Below are 20,578 nucleotides of genomic sequence, written 5' to 3'. Positions count from 1 at the left end.
TAAAATCTCTTATTAATAATTTTTATATTGATTGCACATGCAGTTGCTAATATTTTGGAGTTTTTGCGTTAAAAATTTACCTGCCACAGCAACCACATGCAAACCAGCTTCAGCCTACTTCCTACTTCCTTCTTCTTCTATGTTGTCCTGTTCCTCTAGATCCCCCTCTGCTGGCAAGGGCTGGGAGTGCACAGGTGCTCCACTATCCTATTCACTTTGGCCTTGGGGGCTGGCCCACCTTTGTGCCTGGGATGGGGACGAAGGTCATGAACTCGTCCACATGGCCCACGGTCAGCCAGTCTGAGTAGAGCTCCACGGGCGCCTGCACCTGCTGGGCATTCAGGAAGTCGCGCACCACCTGGGTCATCCGCCGCCCGCCAGACCTGCAGCAGGGTTGGAAAGGAGGCGGCCCTTCGGAAGGTTGCCCACCGTGCCTGCCTCGCCAGAGGCCTGCAGGGTGAGTTTGACCTCTGGAGCCCAGCCCAAACCCAGGGGAGCACCAGCAGAGAAGTCACAGGAAGGAGCCTGAGCTGGGCAGAGGGACCCTGGCTCAGGCAGGAAGGCGTTTGAGCCCAACGGGAAAGAGGCGTTAGTTGCAGCCACTGCCCGTGTGAAGGGTGTGGAGCCCGGGCGACAGTCCCCAGGGTGCCAGTGAGTATGGGAGGCCACACTCTGTGCGCAGGAGTCCTGTCTGGACTGCTGGAGGGGCCAGGGCACAGGATGGCTCCAAATCTGCCCTCGCCCATGTGCTCTTTGCTACATTAACTTTGACTCACTTTAATCAGTTCAAGAGACACCTCCTCCAGGAAGCCCTTCCTCACGTCTAGACTACCCAAGGTCTTCAGTCTATCCAGAGCCCTCAGAACATAACCCAAGGTCCTTAGAGTGGCTGACAAATCCCTTTCTGATCTGGGCCCTGCCTGGCCCTCCTACTTTACCTCCCGCCCTTCCTCCTGCTCTGTCTGCTCCAGCCACCTGCTGCGCTTGTCACCACTGCAGGACTTTGGCCTTGCTGTTCCCCCTGTTTGGAATGCTCTTCCCCTCTCATTTTCTCATGGCTGCCTCCTTCTCTTCAGCATCCAAGCCTCAAGTCCAAGTCCCTTCTTCAAAACCACAACAGCACGGGTACCCTGTTTGGTCTTCTTCCTTGTGCTCGGCAGCACGCACAATCGTCTTGTTTACTTGCTTCCATGTTTATTTTCTGCACCCCCCTTACCTGACTGTGAACTCCCTGAGAGCTGGGACTTTGTCTGTCCTGGTCACTGCTGTATCCCCTGAGCCTAGGACAGGGCCTGGCACAAGACAGGTCCTCAATAAATATTTGTCTCTAAGGAGTCCTCTCTGAACTCCCCTAGGGGTTAGGGCCCCTCCTTGGGCTCCCCTGACTCCCTCCCTGTCATTCTTTCTTTCTATGTTCACCCCTCTGTTTCATCAGGGTCTATTTGCATGTCTGTGACGTCCATCGTCCATCATCTCCTTGAAGGCAGGGGCTGCGCTTCCTGCCTGACACAGGGCCTGGCACTTGGCTGGTGCTCAGGAAATAGATGCTGAATGTATGAGTGACCATCAAGTGAAGGGAGGAGGGGAGAGTGGGCAAAGGGTCACTGCCTGAGCCAGTGGCCTCCTCCCAGAAGGTAGAGCATCCCATGAGGCTCAGAGGGACTTGGTGACCAAATCCTGGCTGAATGCCCATGTGCAGGTTCCTGGCTGCCCTTCTGTGAACCTGAGGTGTTCACGCTCTCCCCAGCAACTGCCCTGACAAGGAAGAATCTGCCTTTCCATTGGCTGGCGGGTTAACTGGGCAGGGAGTAGGGGCATCGTGGACAGGCCAGGGAGCCAGGGACTCACACTTCTGGGGCAGGGCCATGCCTCTCATGCCTCTTTTACATATGGGCACCCCTGAGGATTCACTGGTATGCTCCCACTCATCCTCTCTCGGTAGTCCTTGCCTGGACTCCTCCATCCCTTCCCATCCTGGTTTATAATCTCATCATGCACCCTCCCATTTGGGGACGAGATTTCTTCCTAATTCACACTAAAGAGGTAAAGGCTAACTTGTTTTTCTTTCCAACAGTGTCTGTATCTTAACAGAAAGTCGTGGGAAGGGACAATTCTCCCAGCCACTGTCTCCGTGTTTGAGCAACCCAGGCCACTGCTAAAGGAAACAGTTACCTCCCCATTCCCGCTGCCCCCAGCCTGCCCCGGCTTCTCTTACAGAGGAAAGCTGCTTCCGATGAGGATCCGGCCAAGTGGGTATGTCTTGCCGTTCACGGTCACTGGGGGACTGACCTCCAGGTTCCCAAAGGAATCAAGGCTGGTGACGGGCTCAAAGAGGGGCTCCCGGGTCACGTAGCCGAAATCTGGGCCCTAGGGAGAGGGCACACACCTGCCATTAGTCTTCTGCAGCTAGGATCCTCGGTCCCCCAGCCAGCTGCCCTCTGAGGGCCACTCTTGTACCTCCTTTGGTCTGGCACTTGGTCTCTAGGAGGGTGGCCCATGGTCTTCCTAGTTCCACCAAAGGGCAGGGCCCTGGGCAGGGGGAGGCTGAGTGTGTGAGCATCTTGGTGTGTATGAGAATGAGAGTGAGGGTGTGTGCCTCTGGGTCTCTGCGTGTGCCTCTGTTTCCCACACACAGCTACATGTGGGTGATTTTAGGATTAGTCCTCATTGTGGGCCGGGGATGCTCCTGCTCATTTCTGAGTTTCTCTGACACTCAGTCTCCTCATCTGTAAAGGAGGCATCAGATTAGGTGACCTGAGCCAGGGTAGTAGATGGTATTATTATTCCTGAGATTTGCTACCCCTTTTGCAGAGAATTTCATATGCTGACCCATTGCTGTATGACTTCTGGTGCCTCCCCGTGAAAGGAATGTACTTCCCCGCCCAGTGTCAGACTTGGTCTCAGGTGACTTGCTGTGGCCAATGAAACATGAGCAGAAGGGACACATGCCAGTTAAGAGCAGGAGCCACAAGAGCCACTGCGTGTGTCTGCCAACTCTCTTTTCTCCCTGTGCTAGGAGAATGGCATTTCCCAGAGTGGGGCTGCTCCTGCCATCTGGGCTCTAGAATGAGGAAGGCACAGGGAAGCAGAGCCATAGACGACCAACCAGCAGTTGACATGGAATGTGACTGCATGGAATGTGACCAACCAGCAGTCAACATGGAATGAGCACAAGAAACAGAGCTTTGCTGTTGTCTGCCATTGAGATTTTGGGGCTGTTTGTCACTGCAGCCTCACCTAGTGAAAGCTGACCAATACATGCGGGAATGGCAGACATGGATAACACATGCCACCCGCCCCGTTCCCCTCTGACCACACTTGCCCACTGAGCCCAGAAGCAGCCTCTGAATCCTTGTTAGGGTAAAGCTCCAACAAACTGGAGGTGGCACACAGGACATAACTCCACTGACCCACTGGATTTTAAGGGTTCTTCCATAATATTTTGGGTAAAAATGTAGCGATCTTGTTTGGGAGCTTGCTCTGGGGCTGAGACTGAGCTTGCCTGAGAAAAATCCAGTGGAGTGGGAGGACGTGGCTTGTCCCAGCTCAGCTGAGAGGCTCCAGGGACAGCTGAGGCTCCATGGGGTAGCTGGCTGTAACTTAGTGCTTCTTCACCTGGGGGCCCCACCTGGTGATGTGGAGGCTTGCTGAGGCTGGGGCAGCAGGGGCTTTGCAGCACTGCACAGGCGGGCAGGCACGAAGCATGAAGCTTCCAGAATAATGCAGCTGAGGGCTCGGAACCAGGCCAGCCTGGAACACTGAAGGTGGGCGGTGACCCGAGGAGGTCTCGGTTCTCATGCCTGTGGCACCTGCTGCTGGCCACTGTTTGACTCTACCCCTCATGGCACTGGGGAAAGTGGATAGTAAGCTCTCCAAGGACAGTGTCCAGGGCTACAGGATGATAACCATAACAACAGCCGGTAATGGTTATTGTACCAGGCACGGCACCGATGCCTTATAGAATGCTTTTAATTTTCACAAATCCTGCAAGACTGATACCATTTGTATCCTCATTTTACAGATGAACAAATCGAGGCTTATGGAGGTTAAGTTGCTTGCCAAGGTCACACTGCTGCTAAGGGGTGGAATAGGACTCAAGGCCAGGTCCCTCTGACATTCCAGAGCTTTAGGCTCACACCACTGGCTCCATCATCTCCCTGTGATGAGGGGACCAGGTGAGTGAATGTCCTCAAGAACAGGTGTGAACCTGGCAACAGGGCGCCTCTGAGAAGCCCTGACATCTAACAGGGAGGCTGTCCTGCGTGTGGCCTTGGGAAGGCCTCCTGACCTACCCCAGTCTCTGGGTCATGCTCTGGCCAAGCCTGTTCAGGGCAGAAGGGTGAGGACCCAAGAGAGACTGATTTCAGCTCTGCCTCACCCAGTAGGTCATGGAGGGCAAAAGAGGGGAGTGAGAATGTCCTCTGGAATTGGAGTCAGACGGTTTTTGTTTTTTGCTGGAGTGTGGTGGTATCAGCCTAGCTCACAGTAACCTCAAACTTCTAGACTCAAGGGACCCTCCCGCCTCGGCCTCCCAGAGTGCTAGAATTACAGGTGTGAGCCACTGCACCTGGCTGAGTCAGATGGTTTTAAAACGAAAAATCACACGCCCTGAAAACCATAGCCTTAAGGTCCTGATGAGCTTGGAAGCTGGAACCACAATTTTTGACAGTTGCATAACCATATAATTACATAATACATAACTATACAACATGTAACTTTATAGCTATATAACTATAAAAAATAACTGATTTTCTTCTTTGAAACTTGTTTAGCTTTAAGTTGGAGGGGTGGGGCAGTGGCAGGGGTCAGGCCTCTGTCCCCACCCTTTGTTTCTTTCTTTCTTTATTTTAGAGACAAAGTCTTGCTACCACACCCAGCTAATTAAAAAAAAATTTTTTTTTTGTAGAGACAGGGTCTTACTATGTTGCCCAGGCTGGTCTCAAATTCATGGCCTCAAGTGACCCTCCCGTCTTGGCCTCCCAAAGGGCTGGATTACAGGCGTGAGCCAGCACACCTGGCTGGTCGGGCCTCTGGACTCAGGTCTCGCCCTGCCCCCCACAGTTCCCATTTCCTACTAGAAAGCTCTCCACGTTTTGTAAAAGCATCAGTTATCAGAGCAGGAAACGGCCGCAGGGCACTGTTGCAACTGACCGTTTTGCAGACGAGGGAAACAGAGGCCCAGGGCAGCCGGTCTCCTGACAAGAGTCCCCGGGATCACCCCCACCCCAAGCGGCCCCCAGTGTCTCACCAGGAGCTGCTTCATGGGGAAGTCCTTCAGGTATCCGTCTCGGGGGGAGTCCAGCACCACGGGGAAGCCTTTGTGGGGGGCCTCGATGTAGCCAAACTCAATTTCATCCTGTGGGGACACCAGGGAGAGCTGTCAGAGGGCCCCATGGACGGGTCAGCCTGAGAGGGCGGAGGAGGGGCTGGGAGCAAACAGGTAACCTGCCCATGGGGCGGACAACTTGGACGCACAGGAGAACCGAGGGAACAGCACGTCTCCCTCATGCCCTGTCTCGAGGTCCCCCATCCTCCTCCCCGCAAGCCGACGGTGGCATCGTGCCTCTCTGTGGCAGTCTCTGCCCGTCACAAACACGTTTCTCACAGATACGGACCTCATTTCAAAAAACATAAATGGCAGCATCCTGGATGTATTTTCCTTCAAGTAACAACTGAACCGGGAGCATGTTCAGTATCCATGTTTATAGATTGGTTTCGTTCCTTTCAGCTGTTGCACAGAACTCCACGGGAAGGCTGTCACCCGGTCCCCCATGGGTGGGCATTTAGGCTGATTTTACAGGCTTTTGCTACTACAAGACGTGACACCGCACGGAACTGCCTGGTGCGCTACGTGTGTGTGCGCGTGTGCGGGTGTGATTCCCGCCCGTGGAGCTGCGGCCCCGGCGGTTTCCACTAAGCCAGCTCCTCTCGCCTGGTCCCCCGGCCACGTCCTTCCCGCCCAGGCCCCGGGCTGCTCACCTGGATCCAGCGGTCGCCCCGGTTTATGTACTGGAAGCAGACCTTCAGCTCGCAGTTGGTTTTCTCCACCAGGTTCTTCACCTCTTTCAGGAACAGGTAATTGTCCTTCATGCTGAGAAGTGTGGGGAAGAGGGGGAGGCCAGGAGGAGGGGTGAGGAGGGGCAGGTACCTCCCCCAGGTGGTGACAACAGCTGGCAACTCTGGACCGTGCTGGGCAGATGAGGCCACATCTATGTTCATGGTCACGTTTGTAAAACCGCTGGAATCGAGGGCCAAGGAAGCCCACCCACTCATGTGGTGTATATCAAGGTCATGAACAAATCAAATGAGAAGGGGAACTGTCTCCCCACCTGCCTTAAAGCCTGACATCTCTGAATCCCCTGATTTTCAAAAAAGAGCCCTGCCTGGCATGAGGATGGGATGGGCCCACGGACCTCAGGGGTTCCTTTCCGGGCTCCCGGCCATCCACCTGCAGCCACTTGCTTCTCACCTTGCTGTGAACCTAGCTGCTAATAGGTGTTCAATTAAAGTTTTCTTAATGAGTAAGATGAACTGAATGTCCACTGCATAGGAGGTGCCCAACTGCACGGGCGGGAGTTAAGCAAGAGAAAAGAAATGGCAGTTATTATTTTCAGAGCACACACTCTGCCAGGACATTGGATAGATGCTTTGCCACTTTCATCTCGTTTAATCTGCACAGTGACTCTATTATATGGGCATTTCAGAGTAAGTGAGGCACAGAGAGGCCAAGTGAGTTGCTCAAGGTCACATAGCTGGTAAGTGATGGAACCCGGGCCCGAACTCAGATCCATCTGACCCTGAAGTCCCAGCTGTAGGCCACTGTGCCGCACTGCCTGTCTGGGCTGTGACCACCGCTTACCAGCACACGTACACCGACACGGGAGGCAGGATGTTGGGGGTCATGATCCATGGTGCGATCCGGAACATCACAGTGTCCGTGAAGATGGGTGTCAGGGGAATCTCCTAGGCATGGGAGAGAAGTGGGGATAAAAGAAAAATCTCCCCAGGGTGCCTTCCCTTCCTGCCTTCCAAAGCGGGTGAAACTGATGACAATAGTACATTTCCTGAACACTTAGCGTGTGCCAGGCCCCGTGCTAAGTATTTGTACGTGCACCAACTCATTTCTGCCTACAGCCATCCCAGGAGGTAGACACTATTCTAATCCTCACTGTCGGATGGGAAACTGAGTCACAGAACTGTTAAGTAACTGTCCAAGATCACATGGTTAGTGGGTGGCAGAGCTGGGTTCTACCCCCAGGAGGTGCAGCCGCTGAGCTCACACTCGACCATCGTCCAATCTTGCCCCGTCAAAGTCCTCCTGAAATCAGCCCACATGACGGTTGAGCCAACCCCAGGCCTTCTATGTGTGAGCATTTCAGTGTCATTTGGGATCAATTTTGCTATGTCCAAACTGTTCTTTGTTTTAAGGAATGATTCAGGCAGCTTGCCAGGAATCGAGGGAAAATGAGGCACGATTCTAGGGTTCCTTTGTGGGGCTGGCTTTGAAAAGCTACAGGAAATGAGCCCTTCCTTGGTGGGAGGAGGGGGCCTGGGACTGTGGGCGTGGCTTGCCTTTCCCACCCTGGTCTGCCTGCGGGGTCTCTGCTGGTGCCGCCGGAGGGGCCTGTCTGAGAGATCCTGGGGACAGGCTGCCCTGGGACTGGAGGAATCAGGAGAAGCCCCCTCCCCAGCCCCTGTCCTGATAGCTTTGCCTTTTCTGCCTTTTCCCCTTCCCGGGGAGCTTGGGGGTGCTTTGTAAGTGAGGACTTTGCAAGTTTATTTGCTCACAACCATCCCAGGCAGCAGATGTTTTGGTCCTTTCTGGTTTACAGAAGGGGAAACTAGAGCACAGGGAGGTTGATCGAGGGGCCCAAAGTCTCACGGTGGTTAAACCAGGATTGGAACCCGGGCAGTCTGGTTCCAGAGCCCATTCTCGTAAATCTGTGCTAGACCCAGCCTCGCCCTTCCATGGAGCCAGAGCCCGTGTGTCCTGCCTGCAGTGGCCCAGGGGTAAAGATGGGGAAGGGCTCCTGGGCCCAGGACAGCAGCCAGGTCCTGTCTGAGAGAAACAGGGTGGGCCTGAGAGGCCGGGGTCAGGTCTGGGGCCAGAAGGTCTTTGTGATGAGAGTTTCTCAGCCACAGGGCACACCCTAAGCAAGGGGGGCTTCTCTAGAGGGGCAGGAGCTCTACTCCCCATTCGGCTCCCCGCAGAGCAAGATCAAGGCTGGCTGAGGTGTCTGGCCACAGCGTAGGGCACAACCTGACACCAGGACTTGAGGTTCGCCTGCGGTCAGAGTGGGTATAACCCACAGGTGGGGCGAGGGGTCAGCCTGGGGCAGGGAGAACAGGGCGCACAGTAGGTGGTCAACAAACCTAACATACGTGTCCAGTTAGAGCCTTGTGCTAACCATGGGGACTCTGCCTCAGAGCTGGGCAGGATGCAGGCAGACCAGGGCCCAGGCACGGAGAGCGTCAGGAAACGTGGCCCGCGGGGAGCAGGTGCAACGAGGTGGAAGATCCAGCAGCACAGCTCAGAGGACCCTGGCGGCTCCGCGTGGGCCAAGGGGGCATCGAGGTCCCCTATCCTGGACCCCCCACCTCAGTGCTTTAAGGGGAGTGAAGCACACAGCGTGGGGGTCTGGGAGTGGCCTGCTGGTAAGAGCCCCACCTGGCCCCTGGGGGGCCCGGAGCCCTCACCTGGGCCATGTACTCCAGCAGGCTGACGTGGATGGAGACCAGGCCCGAGAAGCCCTCGTCGGGGAAGCGGAGCCCTTCCACGAAGAACAGCAGCTCCGCTGAGCCGCCCGTGTACTTGACCACGTGGTAGAGCTTCCGCCGGCCCAGGATGTGGATGTAGCGCTGGCCGAAGAACGGGTCTGGGGGGACAGGACCAACATTAGGCCCCACCGCGTAAGGAAGAGGTCGGTGGGGTGGATCACTGATGGGGACAAGAGAGCAGAGGGACTTGTCCTCTAAACACCGGGAGAAAAGCATAAGCAGAAAATGCCCCCAGAATGGCCATGGCCCGGTCATTGTCACCATCTTGGCACTGCTGTGCATGGGCTGTGTGGTGCTGCACCAGACACCCGCTCTGGCTTCTGGCTTCCTCATCTATAAAAGGAGCAAGCTCGCTCACGAAAGGCACGTATGAAACCGTAGCAGGTGGTAGCTGAGCAGCTAGTGGTGTAGGGGAAGGATATTATTGTTCCCATTTCACAGATGAGGAAACCGAGTTTCAGAAAGGAGGAATGGCTTGTCCACGGTCATGTAGCCAGTTAAGTGGCTGAGCTGGGACTCAAATTCATGTCCAATTCTGAATTCTGAGCTCCAATCCCCTCTGTATAAATAAAACACAAACGTACTCATTTGTACCCCAAATTTGCCTCCATATAACCAAGGCACGTTGGTGCAAAGACAGGCCTGGGTCTCCGGCCGTCCATTCTCGTGGCTGGGAGGAAAGGCAGTTTTCTCCAGTGCCCCTGCCCCACCGAGATCGCCCAGTTGGTCACATGCTGTTGCCTCTGCTTGGACAGTCGTGTCCCTCCTTCCTTCAGGCCTTAATTTGTGTCACTCTCAGTAATCCTGCCCGGATCGCCCAGAGACGAAGCCAGGGCTCGGTTTGGAGCTGCCACAGCCCCTGCCCTTCCCCGTTACAGCCTCGCTAACGGCAGGGGTGACTGTGCGAGGGCAGAGACGGGGCCGGGGCCCAGGGCCTGCGTGGCACATGGTCATGTTTAATAAATGTCCACTGAACATACCAGTGGCCCCTGGACCACTCCCTGTAGGACAGGACGATGGGAATTTTCAGGCTGATCGAGAGCAGATGGACTGAATGACTATTCTGTGACCAGCGTGGGCGAGACCTTCGGGGGCAGACAGAGGTGGCTGAGATGCAGCATCTCCGCTGCAGCTGCGGGCCAGATCCAGTCTGGTTACTCAGGGCGGGGAAAGGCGGGGTAGGAAGCACCGAGCAGAGGAAGGCGGCCTGGAATCTCTGAAATGCCCTCGTGGGGAGGCAGAGATGGGTGCGCAGGGGAGAAGAGATACTTGCATTGGCAAAGGCATGCGGGTAGGACCCTGTGCAGTTCCAGGAGTCTCTTTATACCCCGTAGAGCTGGAAGGGCAGAATCAAGCTCCACTCAGTGCTTTCAACAACAAAGATAATGGTTAATGACCAGTTGCCCAAGGGTGAGAACATGTAACCAGGACAGCCGTCCTGGCACAGACAAGGCGCTTGATTAAAACGTGTGGAAGGAATGGAGGGAGCACGAAGCCCAGGCTTGGGATGGCTTCTCCTGTAGGACAGTGTGCTAGACCCTGGCTGTAAATCTCACTAAGGGCGGTTACCTTAGTGGTTATGACTTTCAATGTCAGAGAGGCCTTGGTTCAAATGCTGCTCTGGCTTTATGAGCTGTGAAACGTCAGGGAATTCCCTTAACTTCCCTGAGCCTAGTTTACTCATCTGTTAAATGGGGGATATTAATACCCATGCCACAGGGTCATTGCCAAGAACACAGCCTTAGTAGCTTCAGTAACCTTGGTAACCTCAGGGAACCATTGGTAACACCGCCAGGACCTGCTGGTATTACGAGTATGAGAATCTGTGAACCTCTTACAGCGAAATTCAGGACCCTTTCATCGAACAGCTTCTGACCAGAAGGCAAAGAAACCATATCTCACCTCCTCCTCCCTTGCGGCGGGGGTGGGGCTGGGGAGTGTCCAAGAAATGAGGTGGAAAAATTCAGACAGTCCCAAGGAACAGAGAGTGAGGTCCTGGTCACCCAGAAGCCACAGTGTGTGTCCAGTCACCGAGTAGATCAGATGGATCGGGACAATTAAAACATTCTTCCCCGGGCACGTGGGCCCTCCCACCCCCACATGCCCCAGGCTGCACTTGAACTGATGCTCAGGGAGAGATGTCGGGCCTAGAAGCCAACTTGTCTCTGCAGAAGCAGCACAGCCAAAGCTTTCCCAGGGGTGGGGACAGCTGGGGGCTCTACCAGGGTCTGGGGTAGGAGTGGGCACCCAGCCGGGGTTGGAAGACATGTCCTGGTCCATCTGCCAGCAGCTCTCCCCCTCCCAATGTGGCCTGTGATTCACAATGCGTCTCTATCCTGGGCCTCTTTCTGGAAGTTTGGGTCAGCTCCAGGCACATTGATTTCTTGGTGGGAACAGTCCAGCCATTGTCCTGAGGAGTCTCCTTCCCCCAGCCCCGTTCCCTGCCTCTGTCCCCAGCTCAGTGCAGACCCCACTGTGAGCATAGCTGGCTCTGCCTGCGGGAACCGACAATGCCCCTCTGTTGAGTGGCCCTCGTGCCTTGGGCTGGGCCCCCAGCCACAGGCCACCATGACCTCTCCTCAGCCCCAGGCATTGGCCCCTGCTGGCTGGCACGTGGCATGGTTTGCATAACCCTTTCAGTCTCTTTGGAATGATTCTACCTCCCAAGGAGACTCCCTGAGAATGTGGCCAGCTGTCTTGGTTTTCCTGGGACTGAGGGGTTTCCTGGCATGAGGGACTTTCAGTGCTAAAACCAGGAGGTCCTGGGCAAACTGGGACAACTTGCTCACCATATCCCTGTAGGAAGAGGTCAGGCCCCAACGCTTGGTGTTCTGGGCAGAACCTGAGGTTGGAACACAGTCACCAGGTTTTCGTGGGAGCACTAGAGACTTCCGTCCACTCCAATCATTGTAATTAAATTCACCATAATAATCCCAACTGCCATTTATAGAGAACTTACCATAGGCTAGCTGCTGCCTGACACAGGTTCCTCATTCAGTCCCTACTGCCATCCAGACAGTTTTGTTAATCCCAGGCCACATCCCAGACGAGGACCCCAAGGCCAGGGCTGGTGGGGAGACTTGCCTGCACCCAGGCTCTGAACCTCCTTGGTTCCACACCTCCCTCTTGGGGCCCCTGGGTCTCCAACCCAGCCCTCTGCCCTTGGGGAGAGATGGCCGCCTCTCCCAGGACACAGGGGACCACCTGATTGATGTTCGTGTAACACGACACGTTCTCACCCACTGGCATACTTGGAATTTGACAAAATCTCAAAATGCTTGCACGAAAGCAAAGGAAACTGTGCCGCAGATCAATTATCTGCCTTCCTTTTTTGTGTGTGTGGCTCAGTCCTCATCTAGGAGCCTGCATTTGGTGGGGAACTGACTACTCTGGGTTGTCTCAGTAACGGCCACTCCCCACAGGACGGGCGGCCCAGATGAGACAGATTTCGAGGACGTTCTCAAAGCCCTTGCAGAGACAGTTCCTCTTTTTTCTGGTCTGCTCAGGACTCGTCTCAGATGGCAAGTGAGGGGGACGGATGTGATGGAGCCAGACCAGAGTCCGCTCCCGTTAACAAGAAGAAGAAACCTTGGATGACGCCCAGACATCACTATCAGCCATGGGTCTCGTGCCACGATGCCGAGGTGGAGAAGCCCAGGCTGAGGTCCTGCCTGCTCCCTTCCTGACTCTGCAGGTGACCCCAGCCCTGTGGCAACACTGGCCTGGACGGTGTAAACATCAACATCTCTGGCCCCCTGGGGTGGTGGAGCCGGCCTGACTCTGGGGACATTCCAACCTGTGTGAAGTCACTGCTTGGAGCCCAGGGTGGATCAGGAGAGCTGGCACCGGGTGGCTGCTGTCCACTGCTGTCCTGGCTAAATCGCTCCTTGAAGTGAGGGTCCAGGGCCCCCATGACCAGCTCCTCATGGTGACTGCACTGTTCAGAGGTGGGCCCAGGGATAGGCCAGAGGTCCTGGGCCCCCCAGAAAACAGGGCACACAGAAGTGTCCCCTGCACCATGGCAAATTGCAAAGCTGACTGTTTTGCTGAGGGAGCTTTTTAAATACATAAATCAGACCTTGGCAGGCCCATGCTAAAAACCCTCTAATGGCTTTCCACTGCACTCAGAATAAAGTCCAAACCCTGTCTGCATGCTCTGGCCCCTGGCCCAGCTCCCTGACCTTGATTCTCAACACACCTCTTGCTCTGGTCTTCTTGCTCGTCTAACACCCCAAGCTGGCCCCTTCCTCCGTGCTCTGTAGGTGCCAAGGCCTCTGCTTAGAACACTCTTCCCTCGGCTCACGGGTGGCTGGCTCCTTCTCATTGCTCCTTTGAGGCTCAGCTCAAATGTCCCCTCCTCAGGAGGCCTTTCTGGACCACCCGTCCAGCGGTGCCTCTGCCCAGCCATCTCTGTCACTCGGTCTATTTCACTTCCTCTGATTGCGCCACTGATTATGTCCCCCTGGCTAGACGGGCAGCTACTCGAGGGCAGGGTGTGATTGTCACACTCACTGCAGAGATCCCAGCGCTGACGACAGTGCCTGGCACTGAGGGTTCAACACATATTCATAGAAAGAGTGAGACAGGTAGGCAGCTACGAGGACCAGCTTTCTGGTGGGAGCAGCTTCCCTAAACAGTTGGGGCCCAGGACACTCTGTCGCCATCAACAGGAACAAGGGGTCAACAAGGGTGCCCACGGCATCTTCAGGGGGTCTTTAAAAGTCCGAGATGGCAGAAAACACCTGGAGGGTGTGCCTGCCCTGCCTCAGGTTTCACGAAGACCACGTGACCGTGGAAGACGGGGAGCTTAAAAGCCCTTCCTCCCTGATTCATCCAGGAGAAAGGCCCCTGGGTTCCACAGACTCATGTCACTGCAGACTCCTCTGAGAGGAGGAGGGATGGATCCTGGTGAAGACTCAGGGGACAACAGCGTTTCCTAGTTACAATTACCCAGAGACCAATCCTGGTCTCTCCGGCCCCTGCACCGCTGCTGAGGGGGTGGGGAGGTGGCCGTGGAGGGCCAGGCTGGGGTCACTCACTCTCCACGTAGAACACGCCCACTTTGTCCGAGTCCGACATGGAAATGTAGAGAACTATCTCGTATCCAGCGGGGAGGCGTTCGGGGCCTTTGGTCCGCAGGATCATCTGGGACATGTCCTTGAGGTCTGCGGGCAGATGCACGGGGAGGTTGGAAGTGCGGCTGGGACCTTGGCTTGCTGCTGCCTTTTATTAACACTTTTGTAATTAGGAAAAAGAAATTCCCACGGATGTGTATTATGGAAACCACAGAAAATCATAAAGGAGAATAAAAAACCGGTTGTCATCTCCAACACTGGAGCCGGCTTCCTACTAACCTTTGGGGACTTCCTTCCAGTGCTTTTCTACGTAGGTGTGTAAGTTTTTAAAAAAACACAGTTCCAATGGAACTGTGTTTACAGTTTTGTTTTCTGCTTTGAGCGAGAGTGGGCCTGTGAGCCCACCATCCCGGGGGCTCAAGCCCACGCCGGCCTCACCCTTGGTCCCGCCCAGGGCTTGGCATGAATCTTCCCCCTGCTCCCCCACCCCCGCACAGGGCCGGCGGTCACCTTCCCTGGTGTAGACCTTCTCGTCGCTGCAGTCCTCCTTGGGCAACCAGGGCGTGTCTCGGTCACAGTTCACCAGCAGGATGGCCCCCTGGCCCTCGGGCCCCCAGGTCCAGGATGCCTACAGTGATGGGAAGAGAGGTCAGTGCCCTCTTCTCTGTCCTAGCACAGACCCCACAGGACACCTGAGAGACAGCCAGGGTGAGGATACAGAGGAGCCACCATCTGTCGGGGCAGCTGTGACCTGGCAGATGTGAGTCCCAAGACCAATGCCTACAGAGGCTCAGTGAGGGATCAAAGGCCAGTGCAGGAGAGACACGGAGAGACAGGAGGGCTGACCCAGGCTTCCGCGGGCCTCACGTGTGCTGCGGCTGTGCCCAGCGGGGGCGGAGGCGGGAGGTGGGGCTGGCCGGAGAAATGAGCAGACAGACATTCTGCGAAAGGCCGTGAGGTCCCGGGGGAGGCTCAGGGGAGATGCTTGGACGGACAAGACCCAGCTGTTTCCAGACATGCTCTGAGTGCTCTGAATGGGGCCTGCATGGGGCTCCGCGTTCTGCAGCGCAGCCAGCGCGCTGCTAGAACAAACTCCCAGATCATGTTGCTTCCCTGCTTTAAGCCGTGCCCGGGGCTCCCCGTTGACTTAAGATGAAGCCCTGACTCCTCGCTGTGGCCTACAAGGCCTGGCAAGCCCTGCCTGCCCCTCCTCCCCTCCTCCACCCTGCTCAGGCTGCTCAGCCCACCTGGCGCCTTTCTGCTCCCCAAAGACCCAAGCTCCGGGCCTTTGCCCGTGCCCGTCCCTCCTCCTGGAACTCTGTCCTGCCTCTTTCCACCTGGCCAACTTGGCTCCTCCTTGGTCACAGCGTGCCTGTCCCTTCTTCCTGGAGGCTCTTCTGATTCTCCAGAGCAGACCAGCGCAGCTTCCCTGGGTCCTTGCATGGCCCTGCCTGTGTACCCCCTTTCCGGGAGGACTTAGGGTGATTGTGATGACACAGCCGCCCCCGACGTTCTTTATTTCATATGAACTGTGGGGTCCGTAAGGGCAGGGGCTGTGTTTCTCTTGTTCTTTCTGCATCCCCTGGGCCTGACTTACGCCTGGAATATAGAAGATGCGTAACAAAGGTTTATGGGACAAGTGAAGAAGCTATGAATGCCTAACTGGCCTGGATGTAGAGATTCTGGCTGAGGTCCGACTCACAGGGATTGTGTGGCTTTGCCAAGATCGCAGGGCCCCTCGGGGGAGGTTGGAAGCCCTCTGCCCAGGGCTGCGGAGTCCACTGCCACGTGCCTTGGCTGCAGACACAGAGCCTGTGCGTGCGGGGCTGACCTGGGGCTGAGGTGGAAGGAAGGGGCTCCCCAGCAGCCCTAGGACCCCCTCCCAGCCTGCTCCAGACTTCTCACCGGGCTGTTTTTATTTTCCTTTTTTAAGCATCCAACTATTCATAATTTTGCCGAGGCTTCAGAGTGCTATTCTAGAAGTCACACATACCCATGGTGAAAATCTAAATGAAACAAAGGGCAGCAAATGGGACGCAGTGAGAAGCCACAGCCGGAACGCATGCAGAGCAAAACCGTGGAGCTTACAGACTGGGTCGAGGGAAAAGCACAAAACAGACTGAGATTGAGAACGCCACGCTGTCTGCACAAATTAAAAATATAGGCCGGGCGCAGTGGCTCACACCTGTAATCCTAGCACTCTGGGAAGCCGAGGCGGGCGGATTGTTTGAGCTCAGGAGTTCAAGACCAGCCTGTGCAAGAGCGAGACCCTGTCTCTACTAAAAATAGAAAGAAATTATATGGACAGCTAGAAATATATATAGGAAAAATTAGCCGGGCATGGTGGCGCATGCCTGTAGTCCCAGCTACTCGGGAGGCTGAGGCAGGAGGATTGCTTGAGCCCAGGAGTTTGAGGTTGCTGTGAGCTAGGCTGATGCCATGGCACTCTAGCCCAGGCAACAGAGTGAGACTCTGTCTCAAAAAAAAAAAAAAAAAAAAAAAAAAAAAAAAAAAAAAATATATATATGCACACCAACCACACCACCTGTTTCCCAAGAATTGTAAGAACAGAAAGAGACACATTAAGCCCATTAAAATGTTCCTTTGCGGGGGAGCAGAATGGGAGCGGGAACGCAAGATAAAAGGCGGTAAGTGACTGAATGAGCAAATGAATGCATGAATGAATGGAAACAGGAGAGGGGCTGTGCATGCACCATCAGAGACACTGACACACCTTGGCCTGAGAGTGACCACGCAACCACTGCTCCTGAGGGTCCCCTCCTGCCCCCTCAGCTTTAAAATAAAAGGCAAAGTAATAGGAATGAAGGCCCTTGCAGCACTTCTGAGACTTGGAACCTGCTCTGTAGCTCTCCCTACAAGGAGCCTGGGCCCCGTGTGGGCTCTGTCATTGGCATGCTGTGCGTCTGGGAGCCTGTCTTGGACCTCAGTCTCCTGATCTGTGAAATGGGGGAAGCACGGCTGCCTGCAGGATCCTGGGGCTCTGCCCTTGGGAGCCCCCAGTTCAGGGTAGCGTCTGCCATGCTAGCTGGGTACCTTCTTTGGGTTGTTCTTCTCCACCACGCCATCCCGGTCTGCGTCCACGTCCAGGGAGATCTCTGGGGACAAGAGACACGTGTGAGCTGCTGAGCCTGCAGGGTAGGGTGGGGCACAGACATGAACAAGAGCTGTGGGGTTAGGGTGCATCTCACCCGTTCACTCGCTCACTGAATAGGGAGGGCTTTGCTGCGGTCACCTTATCCAAGCCCCTGCCTCAACCTCCCGCTACTCGCTGGCAAATGTCAGCAGACACGGTGCAGACTTTGCAGCTTATAGCTTCAAGAGGTGCCGCCAGGTGGGTCAGGGCTGTCCCACTACCTCACTGTTCTGGGTGGGGGTTGGGGGATGATCCTGGCTACACATACATGGGAGCTGTAGTTCACAGAGGCGAAGTCACGTGCCCGAGGTCACACAGGTGACGTTGGCAGGACCGGGGTACGCACTGCAGTGGGTCTGATTCGTACATAGCTTATATTTTGAAAACTTAAAGACAAAGGATTCCCTAATGGCCTTTCCAAATCTGTCCCGGGCATGTACATATGTGTGCACACGTGCAGCCATGTGTGTGCGTGTCTTTTTCTCCCAGAACTCCCACTGGCCTGGATTCCACCTCCAAGGACCGAGGGTTTTACTTTGGGTGGGAAACTGCGTCTGCAACCCCTTTTGATCTGAGGATGCCTGCGAGTCCAGGGTTCGAGACAGAGGGCCCCCACTTATCCCTTTTCTTGGGGAAGGGACCTTCAGCATCCCCAGGGCTGCCATGGAGACAGGCTCTGTGGAGACTGTGGGGAAGTAAAAAAGTTTAGCATCAGACACTGCTGGATTTGAGCCCTGGTTCTCTGCTTACGAGCTGTGTGACTTCGGGCAGGTTAAGCAACATCTCTGAGTCCCAGTTTCCTCCCTGTCCCAGTTACGGCATTTGCACTAACTTCAATGGTAGGTGCCACTGACATTTTGAGCCAAATAATTCTTCGTTGCAGGGCTGCCCTGTGCATGGCAGGATGCTTGCCATCACCTCTGGCCTCTACCCACTAGGTGCCACTAACCACTCTCCCACCAGTTGTGACAACTAAAAATGTCTCCAGATATTGTCAAATGTCTCTTGGGAGGCAAAATTGCCCTGAGTTAGAGCCTGACAGGGTGGGGCACGGGGTTTTGTTGGGAAGGTGTTGGGAGTGTCACACAGATGAGATGCACCAGTTCCGGGCCCCTGGAGCTGCCCACGTGGGCTCGTTTCACGTTGAGCATGACTTGGACCACGGTGGGAGCTGGGTGGGAAACAAGGCATTCCTGGTCAGTCCCCTTGGCAGGCACGCCCTCTGCCTGGGTTGGGGGGGAGGAGGTCCTGGCACAGGAAGGGCACTGATGTCACCTTCCCCAGGGTGGCTCAACCCAACCGAGTCCAGGGATTCCACTCAAGCCCTCCCTGTGCCTGCAGCTCGACTCCTTCCTGCCCCTGAGTGTGGCTTTTCCGGGTCTAATTCACAGCCCTGTGCTGTTAGAAGCTGTAAGGTGTAATTTATAAACTCTGCCCACTAATCCCATTCATCACGTTTGAGCAGCCACTGTGTTCTGGGCACCATACCAGGTGCCGGGGACCAAAGGCACAGTGCCTGCTCTCACAGAGCCTCGGGTCCTGTGAGATGAGTACTATCGCCCCCCTTCCCAGGTGAGCAAACCCAGCCTCAGGGAAGCCACCTGTTGGGAAATCGCGCTGGTGTTTTGGGAGGAGGCTGGTGCAGGGTAAGGATTCGAGAGGAAAGAGGGGAAGGCGGTACCACCAGCTGCTGTCAAAGAGGCTGAGGGTTCGGCTGCAGGAACAACATCGGTTTTGGTTCCCAGACCTTGGTGAACGTTCCAGCCCGTCACACCCCGGTGAACGCTGCCTTTCAGGGAGGCCGGCTTCCTGAAGCTCCTCCTGGGAACCCGCTGCAGACCCAGCCCCCTTACGGAACCTCTCTGTCCTTTTCTCAATACCAATCTCTCCCCCTCGTGCAGTCCACGCTGCAGCTGCAGAGCACTTTGTTTCCTCTCAGTCACTCCAGGGAAGGAGTTCTCTCCCCTACCAGCCAGGCACCCAGCAGGGAAGTGCCACAAGGTCCCCAGAGAGCGCAGGGCCTCTGACTCCAGATCTCTGCTGTTTGCTGTTCCTGTCACTCACCCAAGACCTGCTCCCCTGAAGGTCGTTCCCAGAGGAGGTGGCCACGTCCACCCTGGCAGCCCTGTGGCCTTTGTCTCTGGGCTGCAAGGGGACGCCACGTTGCAGGGTGCTGTGTCTGTCAAAGCCATGGGTCACAGGAGAGGAATGTGAAGCACTGTAGACTGCTTTATTTCATTATGAATTTCTTAAATTTAAAAATTTTATTAATGTAATATTTGTACATAGTGTAAAAAAATATCAACTGAAATAGTAACAAATTGCTTCTACAGAAAAGCAGCAGGTCCCATCCAGCCCTTCTCCTCAGTGGCCTGGGCAGCCTCCCTAGTGCTAAGTAATAAGCTCATTGCCATGTCCTGATGATTAAATGCGGAGAGGTTTCGTTGCCTTCCTGTTATGAAATTTGGGCGTTTCATAACCGGGCTCTCTTGTCACCCACCCCCAACCTCTCACAGTGCTTTAGAATTTCTCTCTTGTGACCTATGACCTGTCCCCATAATCAACTGAAATGATCTCCTCACCCCTCCACCCTCCCGCAGAGACCCTCCCAAGGTACAAGCCCCCAGGACCTCTCCCCTGCAAGACTTCCCCCAGTGTCCGGTCTAGCTGGACTCCAGAGGGGTGGGGACTGCAGGGGAGCAGGACAGGCTGTCGTGACCCAGAGCACTGCCTTCTTGGGATGGCTCTGCCTTCCCAGCGGGGAAGAGGGAGAGGACCTCTGCTTCAGGGCCTCTGGGCGCCAGGCGACATTTCCCGGAGGCTCTGGATCCTACCTCAGCTGCCGAGAATAGCCCCAAGGTGTCAGGTGGCTCTTAATGGGAAATGTCACTAGGATTGGGTTCAAGGCGGTCTGCTCTGAGCTTCAAGACACTGAGGCCTTAGCTGCGACCCAGAGCACAAGCATTTTGGCGGGCCGCCAGCCCCGTGGACGGTGGCAGGGTGCCTGGCCTTCTTACCTTACCAAGCAGCTTGGGTGCGGTGGGAGGAAGGACTCGCTCCCCCACAGCCAGCTAGGGCAAGTGTCCCCGGCCGTGGGGAGGGGGCACAGGATTGGGCTCCTTAGGTTGATGCTAAAGTTCTCTAGGCCTGTGTGTGTGTGTGTGTGTGCGGTTCCCACGGCCGGGACCATGGCAACCACGGTGGGATTGTTCCTCCTCCCCCACCCACCTCCCCTCCCGCTTTTCCCCGGCACAGGGAAGGCTGTGCAAATAAACCAGCCCGAACTGGAGTCTTGAAGGTCTTCAGGGACCTTCAAACCCTCATTTTGTAGCTTGGAAAATGTGAGGCCCAGAGAGGGTGGCTGCTTGTCAAGGTCACACAGCAAAGCCTTGGCATGTCTGGGGCCAAGACCCAGGGCCTGATTTGGTCAAGGGCACTATCAATTTGTCCCCATATCCCAGGAGGAAGACTGAGGGACGGTACGTTTCTTCAGCTTCACCCAGGCAGAGAGAAAATGTGGCTGCCCCAAGAGGAAGGGAGAAGAGAGAACACGGATGGAGCACCCACTCTG

General features: G+C 55.5%; 1 protein-coding gene across 1 annotated transcript in view; it reads right to left on the bottom strand.

The window, feature by feature from the left end:
• PADI2 (peptidyl arginine deiminase 2) overlaps positions 1-20,578 on the bottom strand; it is a 45,044-nt gene that overhangs the window by 6,619 nt on the left and 17,847 nt on the right. Inside the window, exons 4-12 of the mRNA XM_045548597.1 lie at positions 16,908-16,969; positions 14,364-14,481; positions 13,818-13,943; positions 8,698-8,876; positions 6,860-6,963; positions 5,980-6,091; positions 5,249-5,356; positions 2,216-2,367; positions 239-383 (exon numbers count right to left, since the gene is read on the bottom strand). Of these exons, the coding sequence (XP_045404553.1) occupies positions 239-383; positions 2,216-2,367; positions 5,249-5,356; positions 5,980-6,091; positions 6,860-6,963; positions 8,698-8,876; positions 13,818-13,943; positions 14,364-14,481; positions 16,908-16,969 (1,106 nt within the window). The remainder of the gene's footprint in view (positions 1-238; positions 384-2,215; positions 2,368-5,248; positions 5,357-5,979; positions 6,092-6,859; positions 6,964-8,697; positions 8,877-13,817; positions 13,944-14,363; positions 14,482-16,907; positions 16,970-20,578) is intronic.

The sequence above is a fragment of the Lemur catta genome, chromosome 3 (assembly GCF_020740605.2).
Source record: "Lemur catta isolate mLemCat1 chromosome 3, mLemCat1.pri, whole genome shotgun sequence".
NCBI lineage: Eukaryota > Metazoa > Chordata > Mammalia > Primates > Lemuridae > Lemur > Lemur catta.
This window is presented reverse-complemented; position numbering and strand designations above follow the sequence as displayed.